Source organism: Ischnura elegans, chromosome 5, assembly GCF_921293095.1.
Source record: "Ischnura elegans chromosome 5, ioIscEleg1.1, whole genome shotgun sequence".
Lineage (NCBI taxonomy): Eukaryota > Metazoa > Arthropoda > Insecta > Odonata > Coenagrionidae > Ischnura > Ischnura elegans.
The window spans coordinates 31020279-31041188 of NC_060250.1; the positions used below are offsets into that span (position 1 = coordinate 31020279).

Genomic DNA, 20910 nt, shown 5'->3' on the forward strand with positions numbered 1-20910 from the left:
CCCTTATTTTACTTTATTGGATGCCTTTATTCCGTATAACCTTTCACAACGGGGAGCACTGACAGCTTTTGACTCTCTCCTCCTCCATTCAATGTCCCGACTTTTCTTCGCGCGACCCCTGCCTTCCCCCCGACCCCCGTTCACCTTCTCTTTTCCACCCGAACGCCTCGTGTGTGTGTGTGGCCCTCCACCAACTCTGATATTCATCATTTGATAACAATTGACACAACACAGACTCCCTCCCCACCTCGAGCCCAGAGTCAACGAGCTTCAGCAGCAGCTCTATTCGTACAGACGCGCAGGCTGAAGGCATGCATGTTTAAGTGTTTTTCCCGCACAAAAGGGGAGTAGACAGAGAGGTATAGAGAGAGAAGGGAGGGGTAGGAGAATAAGGTAGGGTGGGAGGTGGGGATGGCTTCAACTTTTTCGTGGGAGAGAGAGAGAGAGAGAAAAGACCTCCAGTCCGGATTTCACGCTCCCTAATTCATACACGCGCACAGTATTTTTTGTTCCACGAGAATAGTTGATTTTTCCTTCGCTGACAGAGCGAAAACCGTATCACGATTTCACAGTGGCGAAAGCAACTTCGCGAGGCATTAATGACGGACGTGGATGCAGAATTCTGGCGATTACGCTCCCCATATTTCGAATGTACATGCATGCATATGCTCCATTTCCCCAAAGTTTGGTTACCCAACGAATTTGACCGTGAAATCGATGAATTTTTGACTCCGAATTAAGTTTGGAAGCAAGTAGACACTTATAATCACATACTATGGTTCAAATGCAGGGACAGATAATCGCAGGAAATGAAATATTTAATACTTTACCAGGGCACATTTTCCTTTACACGTTCTAAGGCTCCAATCCTAGTTACAGCCATAAAACTGGCTGTTCTTTCAAATCTATCCTACTAGAAAAAATCATAGATACCTCGCCAAATAGACGATTTCCTGTTATTTAAAAGGGAATATTATTTCTGTCGAAGAGATTAATGGAGTCGTCGTTGCCTAATGAGATTTTGCCTTCCAATTCATAGTCAGTATTTTAATCATGAATAATTAAGACTCATCTCATCTCATTTCAAAGTAATAGAATTTTTTTTATAAATGACGGAATACAGATTGAGATTCGCCTTCATTGAGTTAAATGGCTTAAACTTCATTTTCTTTTTCTTTTCTTCAAGGATCTTTAACTGTAATAATTGAGGACAGATGGAATAATACGACGTATCACATGAGGAACAGTTATACAGAACAGGGATACAGGAAATACCTGAAGTTGAACAGAATTCCTGGGTTAGATGTAACGATGAGTGTTAATGAATTGCATGTCCACCAAATGAAGTTCTTTACTCACCAAGCGTTTGTCCAAGGACGGTCCTTCCATCTTCGCCGAGGCAGGCGCTGCGAGCGTCGAACGGGTTGGTGAACTGTACGAATGCATAGCCTTTATGCATCGAGATCCCTGAAAAATGACACAAAAACAATTTTGATTCACAATCAATTCGAAATGAAAAGGGAAGGCTTATTTTTTTAAATGCGGAAGTCACGCGACTGGCTAACACAAGAAAAACATTAATAACGAAGGAAGGTTAATTTTAATCTTGATATAATAGGCTATTGGTATTCACGAATAACTTTATCTGACAAAGGAAAAGCTATTGTAAGTGGATAGTAACAGCGGCATAAAAATAACAATCAAATAATAATTCGGTGAGGTAAGTGGAATGTGTCAAGAGGGAATTATTAACACAATCAGTTAAATCCTAATTTGAAACGAATATTCCCCTTAATGCCAAGAAAATATTAAATGCCGAAAAGATAAAAATGTGGATTTGAAGTTATGTTAACAGTTAAATGTACCAAAATCGATATTCGAGTGAAAGATGCAAAATCAGGTATAAAGATTTGAATACGGCATTTTAAAGAAAAATAATTTACAAATCAGTATAATAAATATCTCCACAGTTATAAATACTTTTCAGAAGGTAACACAAGTTAATAATATTTTACAAAACAACTTCAGAAATTTACATTTCCAAGAAGTATTTCATGCCGATATTATTCTTAAAAATTAACGGTTGTTGAAGAAGTAGTTTTGGATGTTTGCAATGAATCACAGTTTTAGCTTGAAGGTTATTCTGCGTTTCATTAACTCCCTTTTTTAAGTCATCCAAAAAAAAATATCGATGCCACTACAGAAATTTTCAGTCAATAATATATCATTTTTTCTCCGGATAGAAGAGTAACTCGCTACCTAACCTACAATTGAAATAATAAAATTAATCACCCGCTCATGTTCAATTTTTTCGATATTATATAAAGTAGTATAGTATATAGTATAATGGAATTTATTCCATAATATTAATATTTCTCGGCCTTAGTGGAGGAAAATTAAAGTCCTCGATTGCCAAACTGAAGGTCGCGGGCTCGAGTCCCGCCTAGGTTAGTGGCTCTTATCCATAGCATGGATTTTTGTTACTTATATTGGAATTATTGATCATATGCCGCTGGAAGGGCATTAAATGCACTATTTTTGGGGTTGGAGAGGGATAAAATAGATTTTTTAAATTTCGCTCCCGACGCTTTTATATTCTCCCAAAAAAGCAGCGCTCATGTATCCAAAACATCTTATGGAAAGCTATACGTAAGGTGCATAATAGAAAACTCTAGACAACGAGAAGTTTTCGAGGGTGCTTCTATTGGGCCTCTTTGCAACCTAAGGCTATTCGAAAATCAACATGCGAACAACAGCACGAGGCGGTAAATAGAAGGATATCGCTTACAAGTAATATTAATTAATAGCTTCAAGAGAAAGACCTTACGGTTATCAACAAGTCACCCACAAAATTCACCAAAGTTCATTAACCCCCATGACCTAAAAACTGTTTCTTCGGACTTCACGTTTTATGGACGTGCAGTCTGAAGCCGTTTTACAGAAACAAATTTCTAAATATGAGGCTCCAAATTAATATTTATTTTTATGACGCACAAAGGTTAAGAAAAGACTTCGCTGTTTCACAAAAGTGAAACAGCGAAGTCTTTTCTTAACCTTTGTGCATCATGAAGGAGTTTCACCATGTTACGCCAACCACCATCGCATTTATTTATTTTTAATAAAGGTTGAAGATACATGTCATTGTAATTGATTATAACTTCATAGATTAGAAATATGTTACTTCAATTAAAAAAAAATAAAGAAATAATACATCCGCAAAAGAAAGAGTCCGAAAGAGAATTTTCAGTACAACTTTTTTCTTCCCTTCTTTCCCTTTAAAAACGTGCATAAGAAAATATAAGAATAGACCATAGTGCGGTGGTCACAGAATATTCTTTTAATAAATGTTAACTGTCACTGCATTTGGGCCTGCGACCTCTAAATGCTAAAACAAATACCAAAATTAATTGAATATTCAATTCTACCAGGTAGCATATTTAAGTGTTATAAACCGAAATTATGATTAAAAAAGGCCGCAGACTCGATCTGACGGGTCAGGTTCACGGACCGTACATAGCCTGCGGGCTGTTGGTGGGATACACCAATTTCACACAATCGAAGTTGGAAAGAATAGCAGCTTGACGAATGCTTGGAAGCTAACCTTGCGGGGACATTTAGGATGAGATCACTGGTGGTAACGCTCATGATGAAGCTGAAAGAGGAGACCAGCGAAAGCAAAGCGATGATGGCATGACGAAAGAAACTGTGTGAAGAGAGGGGAGAGTTATCGGAGAAGAAAAAGTGACGAGGATGACCAACGAAACATGGCTCATTGACGAAATGACCTCGTGGAGAGTGGAACGCGACCCTTGAGTGTACCCTTTCTTTGGTGTCGGTGCGGAGACCAGTGCTGCGCCCGTGTTCATGCACCCCCGCCAGGGACGAGAGGAAGAAAAGAGACGGGGCACATGAACAGTTGGTCACGTCGTTTAATTAATTCTTAGCTCGGGGCGCATCAAAGCTACATCTGCCGCCGCCACATCCAGCGCTGCCGCGGAACACGGTCACATGATTGTCGATGGCTGAAGCTAGGAGGTAGAATAGCGACGGTTGGAGAGAGGTGTCATTAAAGAAAGAATCAACTGTAATTCAAGTGACCCTAGATTTGGACTATGGTTGGGTTTGCGCGTGAATATCATGGAAGTAAAATCAAGAGGGTGGTAAAATAAATACACAGGCTGTGCCCGTGAAACTCGCAAAACCTAAACTGCTATTAAACAAAATAGTAGTTTCTCCGATTGCAAATGAATTGAGTGACCCCAGACTTGTACCAGAAGTGAATTTATGCCTTAATGCCATTGAAATAAAATCAGGAAGACATTGAAGATATAAACTCATGCTGTGTCCGTGAAACTCGCAGCATCTACAATTTTATGAATTAAAATAGTAGTTTCTCCGATTGCAAATGAATCCAATGACCCTAGACTTTTACAACGAATGAGACCGTGGATTAATGCCATACAAATAAAATCAGGAAGGCAGTGCAAATACAAACGCTTGCTGTGTCTGTAAAACTCGTAGCATCTACGTTGCTACAAATTAAAAGAGCAGTTTCTTGGATTTTAAGTGATTTGATGGCAATTCAAGCTGACTTACCTATTTATTTTAGTAGTACCTAATAAGATTGGTCCGACGCTTTATTTTTAAGTTCACAATAGCATTGGGAATAACTAAAACTAGTAGCGCGTGAGTAAATATCGTCAAGATAATATCGCAAAAACTGCTAAGCAATCTGGTACCCACCATATCGTTAAGTGAACTAACTTGAATAGTCTTTTTTAGGATATGCGCTGATATTTAATGACCATAAAGCAGACCCATTAAAGTAGGGAAATAATGAAGGGTATGATTACCAAAGACGCGCTTCATAGATACTTAAACCGTTCGATTAAAAATCTAAGCATCAGCACTATTTAAAGGCAGGATTCACTGCTATCGCTTCATGATGTCTCAGCAGAGAATTAAGTTTTAGTCCTTGTGGAAATTTCTGGTTTGATGAAATGGAAAAAGGAAGCATTAACGTAAGGATAAAGTATTAAGAAATATTAAAATACAAATTTACAACCTGCATTAAAAAAGTACCTATAGCCGCGGAATTAAATAAAAGAGTGTATAGAGTCAACATCTGCCAGCGGTAAAATAGCGAACAACTGAACCATTTCCATGTTATTTAGAAAATAGGTACACGCGTGCATGTTCAAGAAAAAATAATACCTAAATACAATTAAACAGATAGCATGACTAAGAAAACGACTTGCTTCTAAGAAATTTAAACCTTAGCGAGCACTAACTTTTGATTAACCATGTTAGTTTCTTAAAGAAATAAAACTCTGTGATGGAAGCAAGAAGTTGAATAATTGAATGAATGAAAATAATGGAAATAAAACAAGAAACGTGGAAAACGACTAATAAAAAACGAATTTGTAACATATTAATTATAATAATTTGTGCAATTTGAACCGTAGTTGGGAACTTTGGACCTCATTTTCCTTTGGGAGAAATATTACATTACATCTAGCCACGAAAGAAATGAAATACCAAACCATCTCTCGATAGACAAACTAATAGACACTATTGAAATCATGCCATTAAAGCAAAAGAATGAACAGCATAAATAATTTCAGGGTGGTTAAAGTTTCCCTTTATTGTTCTGAAAATACATGGGAATTTATTTGAATGCGCGACGGCTTTATACTTAAGGAAGTCATTGACTTTAAATGCAACGGAAATTCAAATCGGGCGGATAAAACACGCAAGTGGAGGATATGTGAACTAACGACATTCTCCGCGTAGGACCGATAACGGAGGCCCAGAAAACTCTGATATTGATCGCGAGGCAGATAAAATATGAAACTTCCCCACGGTAAACGGAGCGGAAGAGGGAACGAGAAACAAACAGAGCCGTATAGTGCATTACGAGACTATTATCGCACCTGAAGTTGTTTTAACTTTCCGAAATAGCCGATAGTTCACCTGTACCCACGTTAAAAGTCGATCACATTCAGTGGCCATGAAATTAGAAAAACAAAATGAAGGAATGAATAGACTCACAGAATGCTGCCAGAGATCGTAAAGTAGGAACAAGCCCACCCTTAAATCAAATGACTTAAATGAAGAGGACATTCCACATACATGCTAGGATCGGAGATCTAATTTTCATGGTTTTCCACGATCAACGTGAGGGGTCTTCCAACTTTTTCTTAATGCAAGGGCCAAAAACAAATTCCCCACCGTCCGTAGGAGCACGATTCCCCACGTCACTTTAACACCACATCAATAAAATAAAATAAAACAATTTCCAAGTGCAATAATCTTTAGTACCTAGCTAAAAAGTTCAATCGATCAATGCGATTTTTGACATTTTTTATTTTTGACGAGTTCATGACGATATTTGGCTCGCGATACAATATTTTCTTTAGCTCCTAGAGGTCGCAAGAAATAAGCTGGCGGGCCGCATGGGGTCTGGCGGCCGCGGGTTGAAGAAACTTGCACTGCGTCCTTTAATCTAGAAATAAATAAATAAAAACCGGTCGGGGGAACGGAAGAAGAAGGGAACATAGCGTGATGGACGGGCGAAAGTGGAGAAGATGAAGAAGAAAAGGAAGGAAGAGGAGAACTCGAGTACATTTTATCCATAGGATGAGCAACCGTGATTATCGAGAAGAGTGAAGTAACATAAAATGAGTTTTCGGTCTCGGGGGAGTCATCCTAATGTCCTCACTGGGACAGCTGAGTTTGATGGCGGACGTTAAGGTCTCTGAAATAGGTAATTTGAGCGCCTCCACTCTTACCCTCCTCCAACGCCTCACCCATCACCCTGCAAAAACGCAAGCAAGGAAGAACCCACCCCGTGGCCCCGCGTCCCTTTTTTAAAACCATTCCTCCCATACCACTGCGATTCCTGCCCGTTTCGTCAGGAATTTTTCCCGCCAACCCCTCCCACTATCAACGGCGTTCCTTTCCTTCGACTTACCCCCGCCCCCAGCCACTCCCCTGGGGACATATTCCGGCATCTTCTTATTGCTCATTTCTCCTCATTCGTTCCCCATACCCAGCTATCCCACACCCCAGCCTGTATCGGAGATAGACCTATACTATCTATCTATAAAAAGATGATGTCTGTTTGTCTGTCCGCTATGCGTTTCCATACGGCTGCACGGATTGCAACCAAAGTTAGTACTTACATGCATCTCATGCTCCCAAAGCCCGTAGTGCTACTTTTGCCTGTGTTTAACGCGGCTTTGCATCGTTTTCCCGTTACAGTTCGTTGCGTCACGTTATATGTACAACTTCTGTGATTGGATATCCTGCCGGGCAGGCACGCCTCTTGAAACGATCAAGAGGAAAACTTAACACAAGGGATTTTACACTTAACTATTAATCCTATCGGTGCAAGCCTTTATGCCGGGGTTAATGCTCAAACGACTTTTTTGGCCTGCGCACGTACGGACACATAATGATCAATACTGTGGAGCGGGGTACAAGATGATCCCATGCGCGGAATACGGAAATCGTTTATTCTATTGCTTGATGTTACATATGTATATCATCATCATACTAGCTTTGTTCCTTTACCTAAAAAAAACCTGCCACGCGACCATGAATTCCAATTTTCTCACTTCTCATGGATACTATCCTTCCCCGGCAACGCCAAGTGGCCTGCCAGTTTACCACAATTACAATGCGGTCTTTTGACATTTTACATCCAAAACAGTGGTCATAATTAGTACCATGAGAGTTTCCGTGCCAGAAAGACGTTTTAGAGTGACCCGAAAATTGTTTTGACAACTCGTACTGACACATCGGTGCATATTATTTAGAATAATGAGCTCCACTTTTGAGACCTATTTGTAACAAAAACACTACAATATCTAGATGGGGTGAAGATCTACAATGAAATGGAGCCAAAAGGTAAATGAAACGGAAATATAAACAAAGGTGAGATAGCTTATGCGTATAGAGTCATCGAGACGAACGATCACTCCGAGGTTTCTCAATTTCCATGTCATTATCAATGGAACCAGTAAGGTGGGTACTGAATAAATGCGAGCTGCAGCTTATCGATGAATATTTGGATATTTGAGCCCGAGTGTATAGCTTATGAACTAGTTCTAAACCCAGGAGGTGAAGCCCCTAGGACTAAGCGAAGTTTCCTAGAGTTGGAGGGGTGGGTAGATGCTTACCACTATGCCATCATACTCGTATTAAAATACAGGGGAATATAAGAGGCTAATAAAACCTACCCATTGTGCTGCCTGAAATCTAAAAACAGATGAGGGAGGAATTTATTTACTTTTTAATCACCTAGCTATCTTAAACTAGAACATAGAATAATCTTTTCCATGCAGAAAGTCATTGGCGAATGTTGACTACTCATGATTGGGGACAGTAAAGATAATCAACTTGCCCTAGCCTTAAAAATAGGGAATTGTAAAGAATTTAACAATATGAACTGTCTTATCAAATTAAATGTAATATGGGTAAATGCAATAATAATACGATATTGGTAAGACTTCATTAAAATTTAAAACCTTCTATTCATAGGCATGAGTACTATTCACTCGGAAAATTTAGCATAACGATTTAACCAAAGACTAAGCCAAAATATTTGGTGGCAAGAATTAGCCATACCTTTTCAGCCACAATCATTGACCAAAGTACTTACTTCACGCTTTTGATTTGACTTAATAAACAGTTTCCAAAAGCTTTCTAAATGGGTCACGTTCATCGCTTTGAGGCAAGAGATAAGGAAAGGAACTTGAGCTACGCTGCTTCACCGTACTTAATTCAACGTTCACGGGGTGGGATCAAGACGTTTAGTCAACAACCACCACAGTTTTTTTCGTTATTACTCCTAGCAACGCACGCCATCCGTCCTTGAGGGCAACGCTCAGTATTCATGGTAATTCAAGTAGATGAATAGATCACTAGTTTGATAAACACTGCATTAGCGGCTTACAATGGGGTAGAGAATCCTAGCGGTAAGTATCTACTATCATCAAGACCTCCGATTCAAGTATTCCTTCCTTGGAAGCGAGAATATTGGAGGGGATGGACACGATGACCAGCTGAGCTGCTTCTATCTGAGACTCTAATTAACTATCAGTGGGCATGCAATGTGTGCAAAAAAAACTAAAAGGACCGTTTCTATTCAGTTTTATTCAACGCTTACGGTCTCTTTACCTCTTCTAACTCCATGTGAGCTCCACAGAAAACCAGACTAACTGAATTGAAGTTCTACAACGTCTGAGATACGTAAGCATCGCGTCGTAAATGGCCTAAAGTCAAGAGAGATGGCCACTCTTTTCCCTGGTAAGGCAACATTCCAGCCGATTCAGTCCTCAGAACTCATACGTTTTGGACCAAAATTTTTATCACCCTCTACACACATGGCCTTTCTCCTTGAGATTTCCTTGTTTCTTGAACAAAATACAAAATTTGGACATTAGGAATACCATTAAAAGGAAGCAAGTTTAGTTAGTTTTCGAGATTTAATAATAATTTCCGCAATAATAATACTCTGAAAAGGATGCCAGTTAACGTACTTTTTCAACGCAACCCGAGAAATTACCACCAGTAACATCTCAAAGGGCGCTCACACCAAAACCGTTCAAGCACAGGGAATTCCATTTCTCTCCCTCTCTCCGCTTGTCGTCGGGAAGGGCTCAATATTCAATTCCCATTTGAGATTCCTCAGAAGACGGAGGTGGCGCGGGTGAGTGAAATGATCTCATTCTTTCCTTGCTCACAATACGAATTCCTACTTCTCCTCTTTTTAATCTTCCCAGGAACCCGCCATCCACTACTTTATCCAAGAAAAATGCCTATAGAAGGAATCGGAAGGGGAGAAGGGATGTTTTCATGAGCATCGGTCGCTCACCTTTCCGATATATCAGGTCCAAAGGGACAGAAATACCTCAATGGGAGGGGACCGAGGATGGTACACTTTTATAAAGTAATAGACGAATGCTCACGATGAACCCGAAGAGGACCATCCGACTGCAAGGCACCGGAATATTTCCCTTCCGGAAGAAAGGCCTTCGTTCAAAAAATAAAGTACTAGTAATTACGAACAGCAGCAATAAAATAAGAGAACATAAAATATGAATGGTGCGATGAAAAAACTTAAAAATATGCGAGAGAGTTTTCGCATCACAATCGCCTGATTAACTGAACTGTTTTAGGAAATCATCTGACATAATGCAAATGGCATACTGCATTCTTACGGTGCAAGAGGATAACAGTGGATGTATCAATAATAGGGCATATATATATTAGAATGCTTTGAGGTTTGTACACGTTCCCTGTCAGATAAATATTTCAGCGCATTATGGTGGGTGAATTATTATTGGAGAGTTTTGCAGTATACCGAAATTTCCCGGTAAAAATTTTCAGACGCTCTTGAACAAAATTCCTAGGGAAAATGTAGAGCTGGAAAAGGAAACTTCTCTTATCCTAAACGTATGAAATTCACACGTCGGTGGCATAGTCATAGTCAAACTCTATTATCAACTATTCAAACCAAACTTCGGGCAGGAGTGGCGAGACAATGATAAAAATTCAGCTCAAATCGGAGAGTGATATTCTAGTGAGTAGAGCTCTGATTACTGAGGTAAGGGTCCCGGGTTCAAAGCTCGGTTGAAGCCTTCGAATACCCAAAAATAAAAAAATTCGTAGAGAGAAGTTGCACCTTTATAGTGAAATATACGCCTGTGGCTTAGTCTGGGGAGAGCTCCACCCTCATCCATCCATACCAACCTTCCGGTTGAATGAAGGAGAGAGTTAGTGTATTTTTATTATTTTAGTAAGTATTTTTCTACTCGGGCTCTCCAAACTGAATAGGTTCTCATTCCCACAAATCGGCGAGGACAACACTCCACGCTGCTATCACTCCTTCGCCACGCGTCTGATACTTAATCCCCTCCCCCGCACAAACTTGCCTCACCCCATAGACCCACCAAGGGCGTTCCCTTTCACCCAGTCTTTCACCAGCTGTCGCCCCTTCTAGCTCCGCAAAGGATTCATTGCGAACCATTCGAGGCATTCTCTTCGGGTATTTCGACCGCCTCATCCCTTTTCACCCTCCACTGTTCCTTAAGGGTATCCTATCTTATCGAAGCCTCCCAAGGCACAATGTTCCCCGCTCTTCCTTTCAAACTCCTGCTCTACAACCCTGCTATGCGATGGTCTGCCACCAACCTCACCCGTTTCTCGCCATTAGGCGATCAGAAGAAAGATCGCTTCCGAGACAGATATACATCTCCCCGCCACTTTAAGTGCCACAGCACTGTCACTGTTGGCCGCTAATTTTAAGCCTGGTTTACACTTCCCTGATATAGCAGTAGCTCCAAATCAATATCGCTACGGCTATCAACACAGAATTGATCTAGAAGTGATAATGTCCTTCATTATGCCAGAGATTGAAAAACAAAAAAAGTGGCGGTTGAGAAGGAGAAACAATTTCATTTCCTCTTCTTTAGCAGAAAATTAAAATAGATTTTGGCTTACCAATGATCCATAGTGACAAATAAATGGAAAAAATGGAAAAATGTTATCTTCTTCGCATGTGCAGTTGAATCAACATTTTACACTTCCAATATACCCGTTGCAATCGTCTCCTATTGCGTTCAAAGATGAACTGCTCCAGCTTTGCTGATAGATACATCAAGACCTATCGATTTTTTGCCCTTTTAGGGTCGCTTCGCAATAGCTGTCCACACCTATGAGTTGCGCTTGAAAAGTGGACTCCTATAGCTGTCTACTTCGACCGGTATATCCAGCTTGAATGGAATGCGGGAGAGTAATTCCATCAGTTGTATTTGTCAAAACTCATCCTTATACAATGAATTAACAAATTGGAATGCTACATGATTTAGGAATCCGTTCTTCCCCGAACAATTAAGTCTTTCAATAAATAAAAGATCGAAATCAATTACCCAATTCATTCACAAATGGCACCCAATACGTAGGATTTCTAGAACAGGTTAGCATACCCGCCTCACGCCATTTAAAGCAGTTTAAAGGGTAATACGCAAATGTAGATGCCTTCTCATATCTCCGGAACATTATGAAATATTAGGATCTCATAAGTTATTCGATCAATAATATATCGACGTTTCTTTTACAATAACCACACTGAATCATTGTAAAAATATGAAATATTACGTTACAATGACTGTTACTTTATTCCATTCGTTGACTACTGCTTGCAAGCTATTCCCATAAAGTTGATACCACTCATACGGACTTATATTGTGATTAATATTTCGTAGGCAATAATTCTACTCTCACATTAAGATATTCTTAATCAATATCGCGGTAAATTCCTGAACTTTAACTCCAGCACAAACAAAAATTACCGGCTTACCAGCTTATTACGCTCCGTGTTTCTATGTCGAAAAAGCTGCACGATCGTACTGCAAATTCTATTCGTACATCTGTATCTCTCTGCAGTTATTCATACATTCACGGTCGTGAGGAAAGCGTAAAATTTAACAAAGTGCACCAACCAATGCGCTATTGCTAAGCAGTTACCATATTCCTCGAAGACAAGATTATTCAGTTAGATTTTCCACTAACAAGTGAAAAGGAGCAGAAACCTCATGGAAATTTCGATTAATAATATCTTTTTTTGAGCAGCTTCATACCGTAATGCCAAATAAAATAAAATACATGGTGGTTTAAGAGCAATAATTTCTCCGGGAGTATTGAATGGCGAGTCGGCTTTCTTGCAAGATCCGTGGCTCGCTCATATCAGCCTCAGCTGTCGTCCGCAGCAGCCGCGCCATGCGGTGGCCATGTAGGTGATCGGGAGGTCAAGGGAGGCGGGGAAGTAGGTATAGGGGCCGTGACCACGGGAGTTGCGGCTTCTGCGCTCAGGAGTTAATTCCGCCACCCCGGCGTGGTGCGGCGGCAGTATCTGAAGGGGTTCTCCGCTGGGCGTCAGCAGATTGAACTCCGCTCATATTGACAGGTCGAGAGCTTTTATTACAGAGCTAATGGAAAACCTCGCCATATGCCACTGAATTGTAATCTAGAAACAGAATTTTATCTAGAAAAAATTACCATAATTCCTTGGTTAATTCGTAGATAACTGTTAGAAAACGTAATTGGGATGTGTAGTGACTTTAATGGAGTGAGCGGATATTTAACAGAAATTACTAAAGAGAATTAAAAATGAAATACGACATCGTACTAAATATGTTAAGTTGTGAAAAGAAGAATGTTACTCTTAACCACGAAAAAAAAAACGGCAGGAGACGTCATATATACGGGTTTTTTCACTTTACTTTTCAGTATATATCTTTTAATCGACTAGGTACACAATTGAAAATACTATAAATGCCAATATAGCCTTAAATTCAGGATATATGTATTCTTCAGGCGTCTACTCTATGAGAATGTTAGCGCTTTTTTCTCTTCGTTAAATTCACCCTATAGCCTCTTTTCCTTCTTCCCTCTCATCAGAAATGGGCATGCTCCTGTTATTTAACACACTATGCCCCTAAAGTGTATTTTATTCTTCAAACACCTTGATTTAAGTGTTGACTTAATAAACTCATTGGCCATTGATTACGATTTTTCTCAGAAAATTTGAATATATCGCTTTCTTTCCAAATAACTTATTACCGAATATTATTTTTTCCATACGATGACCGCTAAGATACTCATATTTGTTATCAAATACAAATATTAAAAGACAGTAGATCGATTATCAGGAAAAACTTGATGGCGATAAAAAAATTGTCTTAAGGCACGGTTCAATGTCCTATTCAGAAGATAAAATACTGCACTTGAGAAACTGATAACAAACACATGTTGCATTAATGAAAATTTTCGTAGAATAGTCCTCTTGGAGTATTCTGAATAGAATAGATAAGGACAAAGGTCATCGATGTGACAAAATCGATTCGTGATTTTAATCAATAGCATTAAATATCAAATAGAATTACACAAATTCCCAAATACCGAGTGTCCTTGAAATTGGTAATAAAATTATCTCCCCAATATCTTCACCTTTCTCATACGGAATGGGGAATTCAATTTGGAAACTGTTACTAGCATACGTAAACACACTCTAAAGCAATTTATTTTGCTTACAAAGTAAACGGAATTAAAGATAGGCAAATATTTTTGCGGTTCTAGAGAGACAGCAGTAAAACGGAAAATATAAAAAAAAAGTAACGAAAACGTGATAGCATCTCTGTACCCTTTTTTCCTTAGCCTTATCCTTTATCTAGCAACCATTACGCATCCAAGACAATTATACTTTCTTCTGCTTCTTCCCTTCTCATATAATTTCAAATACCCTCAATTTCCTCGGAGTCCACGCCACGGGAAACGGCGTAATAGCAGCACATTGCGAAATTCCAGGCACAGCATCTCGAACTGGCAGTCGCGTATCATGAGACAAAAAGATGCGCTTTAACCAATGTTCCTGTCTCCTCCGCTTTCAAAATCATTATCGTTCCACATATTGCTTCCATTATTAGCTAATAGTGTTCAAGCGTTGACTTCCATTCCGATGCTACGATCGCAGCTCCACATATACTTAGTGCGATAAAATTTTGCCACACCTGCGACGTCCTTTTAAAACACTAACGCACTTAAAGAGTGGTACTCCTCAGAATGTTAACAAGATCGTTCCACACAGTTAAAGTCATCATTTCTTATAACTTATGCAATGTTCCAGCTTCGCAAATGGGAAGCGTTGAATGGCTTCAAGTTTAAAATTCTTAACGTGATGGGGCGCACTGAATAAATTGTTAATGATGGGTCTCATGACTATGGGCATAAGTAAATGAATGATGTTTTTTTTAGAGAGATTGAACAGATGTTCATAACTTCTGCATTCCATGATAAGACTCTTATAGTGAAGTTTAAATAAGAACAATGTAATTGTTTAAGCGTTTTTCACTTTGTTTCATATTCCGCAATGACAAAATCTTACATTGCGCACAGCAAGCAATGACCTATATTTCACCACTTCAGTTTGCAACAAGAGAAATCATTTACGTGAAGCTTATTGCATTTAAATTCTTGTCAAATTCATTCAACATGTTTAATGAAGATCCCAATAGCAAAAAAGAGCACACTAGTATAAAACAGTTTAATATTCTCAAATTTCATTTAAATGAGAAAAAATGAAGAATACCTGCGCAATGAAGTCCGATTAAAGCTACAAACTATGATCATGATGATGATGGTTATCACGTTTTGTTTTAGCGTAGTAACGTATACCGTAAAATGAAATTAAGATTGTGCAAGCAATAGCAAAAACATTTGACATTGACGTAAATAATGAACAATGTCGATATACTTTCTGACCGAATGTTTCCGTTTCAATTCACTTATTAATTCATTTTGCTAAGCTGCAAAAACAGCAATTTTTCTCGCCGTTCAAGCAGCCCATATTTCACTTTTATTGATCGCCAGCATCGAAACAGCTAAATTTAATGAAAAAAAACGTAGCGGCTTTCATTTCGAAAATTGTTTCAATTAAAGTGGTATGGATGTTATTGACTGAGGATGTGATTGAAAACTGGAATTACTCCAAAAAGTTAACAATTGACGAAATTTAGAAACACGCATTTGCTATAAATTTCTCCAACCTATCAATGAACATTAAATTATAGAAAAAACTAGAGAAAATTTTCACCAACTGCGGATTGTCGAGAAATTTTTTCGAGAAACCATGCTGGAGAGAAAATGAGTAATGTTCTTAAGAGAGATAGAACATACGTTCATAAATTCGGCTTTCAATGATTAGACGCTCATAGTGAAGTTAAAATAACACATATGAAATTTTATTAGCATGTTTTACTTTCAATCTCGGCAAGGCCATAATTATATTTACACACAACACGCATTACATACTTTTCACCAACTCAGGTTAAAAAACATCAAACATGGCACCACTCAGGGAGTTTATCAATAGATTAGTTAACAATTTACCATTAAAATTAAGATACCCGAAAAGAAAAATAAGAGAATAAAGAAATTATTCTGAATTTAATACGTGAAATGGATATGAATACCTAGGTTGAATGCAAGATGAACTTTTACGATATTTAATAACTAATGCTTATACTTAGATTCTGATCCCAATAGTAGGAGAGACTAGGGAGGACACATTCTAGATTACAATTGTTTTTTAAAGTATCGGCGGCTTAAATCAATTTTTTTGCAATCCTTAGTTTCCTTGACCCTTCTAAATTCCATCGAAAATTCCTCGAGAAATTGGTGAGTACTGTCGAATTTAACATTTTCTGAACATAAGATATTTGTCCCAGTCCTCCCTCATTCCGGGAGGAATGGGACACTAATGCAAATGTGCAAAAATAGCTATAAAAATAAGTGATGATTCAAATGCATAAATGATAGATATTTTAGTAATGGTATCAGTAGTAAATTTAAAGAAGGATTTCACTCTTTCAGTGTCTTAAATGGACATTGGACAATTCAGTTTCAGAACAATATCTTTTTTCTCTATGAAACTAATGTCTTCTTGTTGAGAAGGAAAATTTTTAAATTAGCTCTCCTTTTTCGCATGAATTTAAATTATACTCATCATCATACCCATTACCAAAACCTTACCCTGTGTAGTACAAAAGAGGAAAACCATTCAACATATGAGATTACTTTGAAAATTTACACTGTCCTTGGCCTTGGAAGCAAATGATTTAAAGCATGTCTTTATAATGCAGATTTTGATGATTTCTTTACTCTTGCTACCATTCTCACACTTTTGCCCTCATCACAAACCATCTTCACATCTTCCAGAATCGTACCATTTGGAACTGGTACCATATCTGGATTTTTTCACTATTACCATTCAGGATAACTTATTAGGCATAGTTACCCAATAATGAAATTAAAATGCCTTATAAAATAAAACTTAAAAAAAACCTGAAAACACATATCTGACGTCCCAGACATCCCTTAAATGCCATTTTCTATTTCACATGTATTGTTAGGTTTAAAAAAACATCTAAATTTTATTAAAATTATCAGTTATAAACCAAAAGGACATGCATTTTCATCAGTCCTTCCAGCGAGAGGAAGTCATTAGGAGGAAATGCAGCTACTGCTGCTCATACATGTGAGAAAAGCAAGAGCTAAAAAATTTAAACCAAGAGAGAGAAATTTGAACTGTCCCATACCTCCTACTGTCCCATTCCTCCCTTGTTTCCCCTACGTACCTGATTTGACGTGTAGGATTCGCCTTAAATATCTAAAAATCTGAATTGGCTGACTCTTGGCTTAATTTTTAGCATTCTCAAAACGAGAATTTTAATTTCCAATTAATAATTAGGCCATTCAAGTCACGTTCCGTCGTATAAGAGACAGGAAGAGACATATGCCATAAATTTTAGACACTACAGGAAACTAAGAGACAAGTACTCGGAAGGCTAGCTTTAATATTTCAAATCCACGAAATGGATTTGGTGGGAAGCTTTTCACAGTGAAAACGTGTGTTTATTCACCGTAGTCTGAGATGAGGTGGAATCGTTTTGGTCGGGCGCCCAATTGAACCCAAGGAAATGTGGATTTGAGAGGCTATTCATTGCATTTATGGTTTATGCGGAACACTTATCAAGGGTCCAGGGAAATGAGGAATAGCCAGCGGGAGTGGCATGCAAAGAAATAAATGGAGAGAGAAAACAATCAAAAGAGCCACCAACGGAGCCCGTAGTTTTCATTCTAATTCGAAAATACGGTGATCATAAATCGCGATGATTTAAATGCTCGAACCACCACCATTAATTTGTGAGAATTGACAACCAATTTCACAGTGAGTTGGATTCGCATCCCCTGATTACATTTGGAATACCTACTCATTAACAAAATCGATCGATACAGAACAATCAACATGTCACTGAAAGTTTTATTTTTGGTGAGAGAAAATGATGCATCAGGATTAGATGGATGCGCATATTCAACTTAAAGTCTTCCAACGAAATCAATATATTTTCAGCGAAAAATCTGAAGAATGTTTCAAATGTGTGATACAAATATACCTATTCATTTTATGGTCTCTTAAAAAAAGATGAAGCCTTTTTTTTTAAGTCAAGTGCAAGTACCTAATTATCAAGCATCTAAAACTGACTGATAATGAGGAACATTAGAAATCAGCATTACTTTCTGTCCTCAGCCATAATTATGATGCCAGCACATAATTAGACTCTGTATATTTAATACTTTCAATTTTTTTTCAAATGCACATAATGAAACATTGAAAGTTATCATTGCACAAAAGACGGTAACTTAGACCCATTTATAGATACGATTACCTTATCACATACCACCATGCAAAGTATGGCCTAGTGTGTTAACTATTAACAAATAGGGTAGGTACTTGAAAGCATTTTTTCACGTTGAATACAACGGTTTTTTCTGAAAAAAAAGGAAATGACACGAAAAAAGGATAGGAGGCTAAATTAGGATAGTATTTCCATAAAAAAACTCGTGGAGGCACTAAAGACAATGGCTTTTAGATGGTTTATAGTTTAAAATAATATAATACTATGCATTCATCCAATAAAAATCATTCATATGTGTTCTTTACCCTACTGGCTGTTATTGATCTTTTAAAGACTGCATGATACTAAAATAAGTACAATAAAAGCCACTACTTTCGCCAGTAAATAAGCACTCGTGCGACTTTCAAGCAGCAGTTGGTGATTCTCTTAAATGTGTAAGAAGTCTTGTGCCATCTAGAGTTTTCATTTAGTTAGAAAATGAGCCAAATGGTTACTACCGAAATAAACTTTGGAACTGCACAACTTCAGGAAAATCATTAAATTTAATTTCAGCTTTACGAAAAGGAATTACCGAAAGAAAAATGTACACCAAACAAAAATTTTTCTAAGTTCAAAGCCAAAACCTTGTTAACGATACGTATTTGAGAGGTAAAATAGCGACGAAAATAAAAAAGACAAAGTAATTCATGAATAGTATGATGTTACGCATTAATTTAATTATCAAAGTATAATTTTTCCACAACATACAGGAGTATGGATTGGGAGATCCAAAGATTTCCATGTATAAGCCTGGTGAAGTAAAACTAAGAGTTTGGTCTCAATCTCGCATAGAGAGAAAAAAATTATTGCCATTAACCAACAGAAGTTATGTGAACGGGAAAACATCTTTATGCACAGCCATCAGCAGTAATATCACATCAAGAAAGGAAAAATTCGAAGTTGAGCAGATAAAAAAGCTAAATACCTGGAGAAAGGCTGAAAATGTGGTAGCAACGTTAGGGTCAATTATTACTCATGAAATGTGCAAGAAACTAGAGAATATCGCCATGAAGATAAGAAATAGTTCTTTAAGACAGATCCTAGTTATGAGTATCGGTAGAACAGGATCAATCACACATACGCTAATATTTGATTTGTTAAATTATACATGCTTGTAGCTTTTTATCGAAATTTTAACATATTAGGTAATCGAGCAGATATTAACATACGCAAACTTCTACGAGACAGCGTAGCAATTTAGAGAAAGGCTGATGATTATCAGGAGAGACCAGAAAAGTGCACATAAAACGAAAGATCTCGGTCATATTACGCCTAATGTATGGATATCCAGGAGGTGAAGCCATTGCAATGGATTTTTCTATATATCGATTGCAGCCGCATTTCCTTGAGCCCCTCCAGTCGATAGGCAACAAAGGGTAGTAGAACGAGCAAGGGGTGCAAATACAACACTAGCGATCCTCGATAATGATGGGATTCGTGGTAGCAGATTAAGGCATCATAGAAATAACCTCTTTTTGATATTTGTATAGCACCATCAGCTGTAGGAGTCTTTGACAGAGGTTAACTGATATGCTGATTTACTCTCGGAATTAGAGATTAATCAGGGGAAAAAGAACCCGGAACTTATCGAGAAACTCGATGAAATCAATGTGATATGATTTTTGATAGAACATGATGGAAAAGGATGTTTCGTGGGAACGAAAAAAATTATTATCAACTAGTAAATCGATGTTTACACTCATTATCAGTGAAATGATCGCTTGAAAGAATATGTGATTGAGCATTGGAGAGGAGAAACCTCTCTACTGCAGAATATACTTGGGCAAAGTTGATTTTTTTCTTAAGGAAAATAAAAAAATGAACTTGTCAAAAACAAAATGACTTAGGATGAAAAATAATTTCCTTTAAAAGTATTGGCAGAATGATTGAGATGTCAAGAAAATGCTTGAAGTATAAATAATTCAAATAAATGGCAGTTTTTAGATGGCAATGGATAATAATTTTATTAGCTATCAATTTAATGTACTTGGATATTTAGGAAATCGCTCAGGTTTTTAAATTGATTATTGCTGTGGTCACTGATATTCCGTAAAAATCAACGAAAATAATGAAAAATTATTTCTATTGATGTACGATAAAAATCGCTAACGCAAGATAAAATCAAACCAATGATTAATTGCAGCATTACGCCACAGAGAAATAAGAGATTAGCACTCTTCAGATACACTTCATTGAAGCAATTGGATCTAAACATAAATCACAACATCGTTATGTGGTGTACATGAGAAAAAAATGTTAATATAATGAAGTGGTATACTAGACGGCTGCACACCTGAAGGCGAATTATAAATGACTAAATGAAGCAATCAAATTTAGATTATGGGGTAAGAATACGGCCTATAGTATAAAGGCCCTGAACACCAGGCAGCAAAAACAGTTTAAAGGTAAGCGAGGGCATTTTCAAGAAGTATTAGCAAACTGTAGGGTAATTTAAATCGATAACGACGAACGCCACAATGGGGTAATAAAGAAACTGAGCAAATCATGCATTCAAAAGCAAATGTGAGAACAAAAAAAAACGGATTTGCTCAAAAGAGATTAATAATATTTCCAAAGGAAGCGATCGATTTGTAGAAATAAAATCACA

At 37.8% G+C, this 20910-nt stretch overlaps 1 protein-coding gene across 2 annotated transcripts in view; it reads right to left on the minus strand.

The window, feature by feature from the left end:
* LOC124158652 overlaps positions 1–20910 on the minus strand; it is a 911695-nt gene that overhangs the window by 395761 nt on the left and 495024 nt on the right. For both annotated transcript variants that reach the window (XM_046533860.1, XM_046533859.1), the window contains exon 3: positions 1360–1467. In XM_046533860.1, the coding sequence (XP_046389816.1) occupies positions 1360–1467 (108 nt within the window). The remainder of the gene's footprint in view (positions 1–1359; positions 1468–20910) is intronic.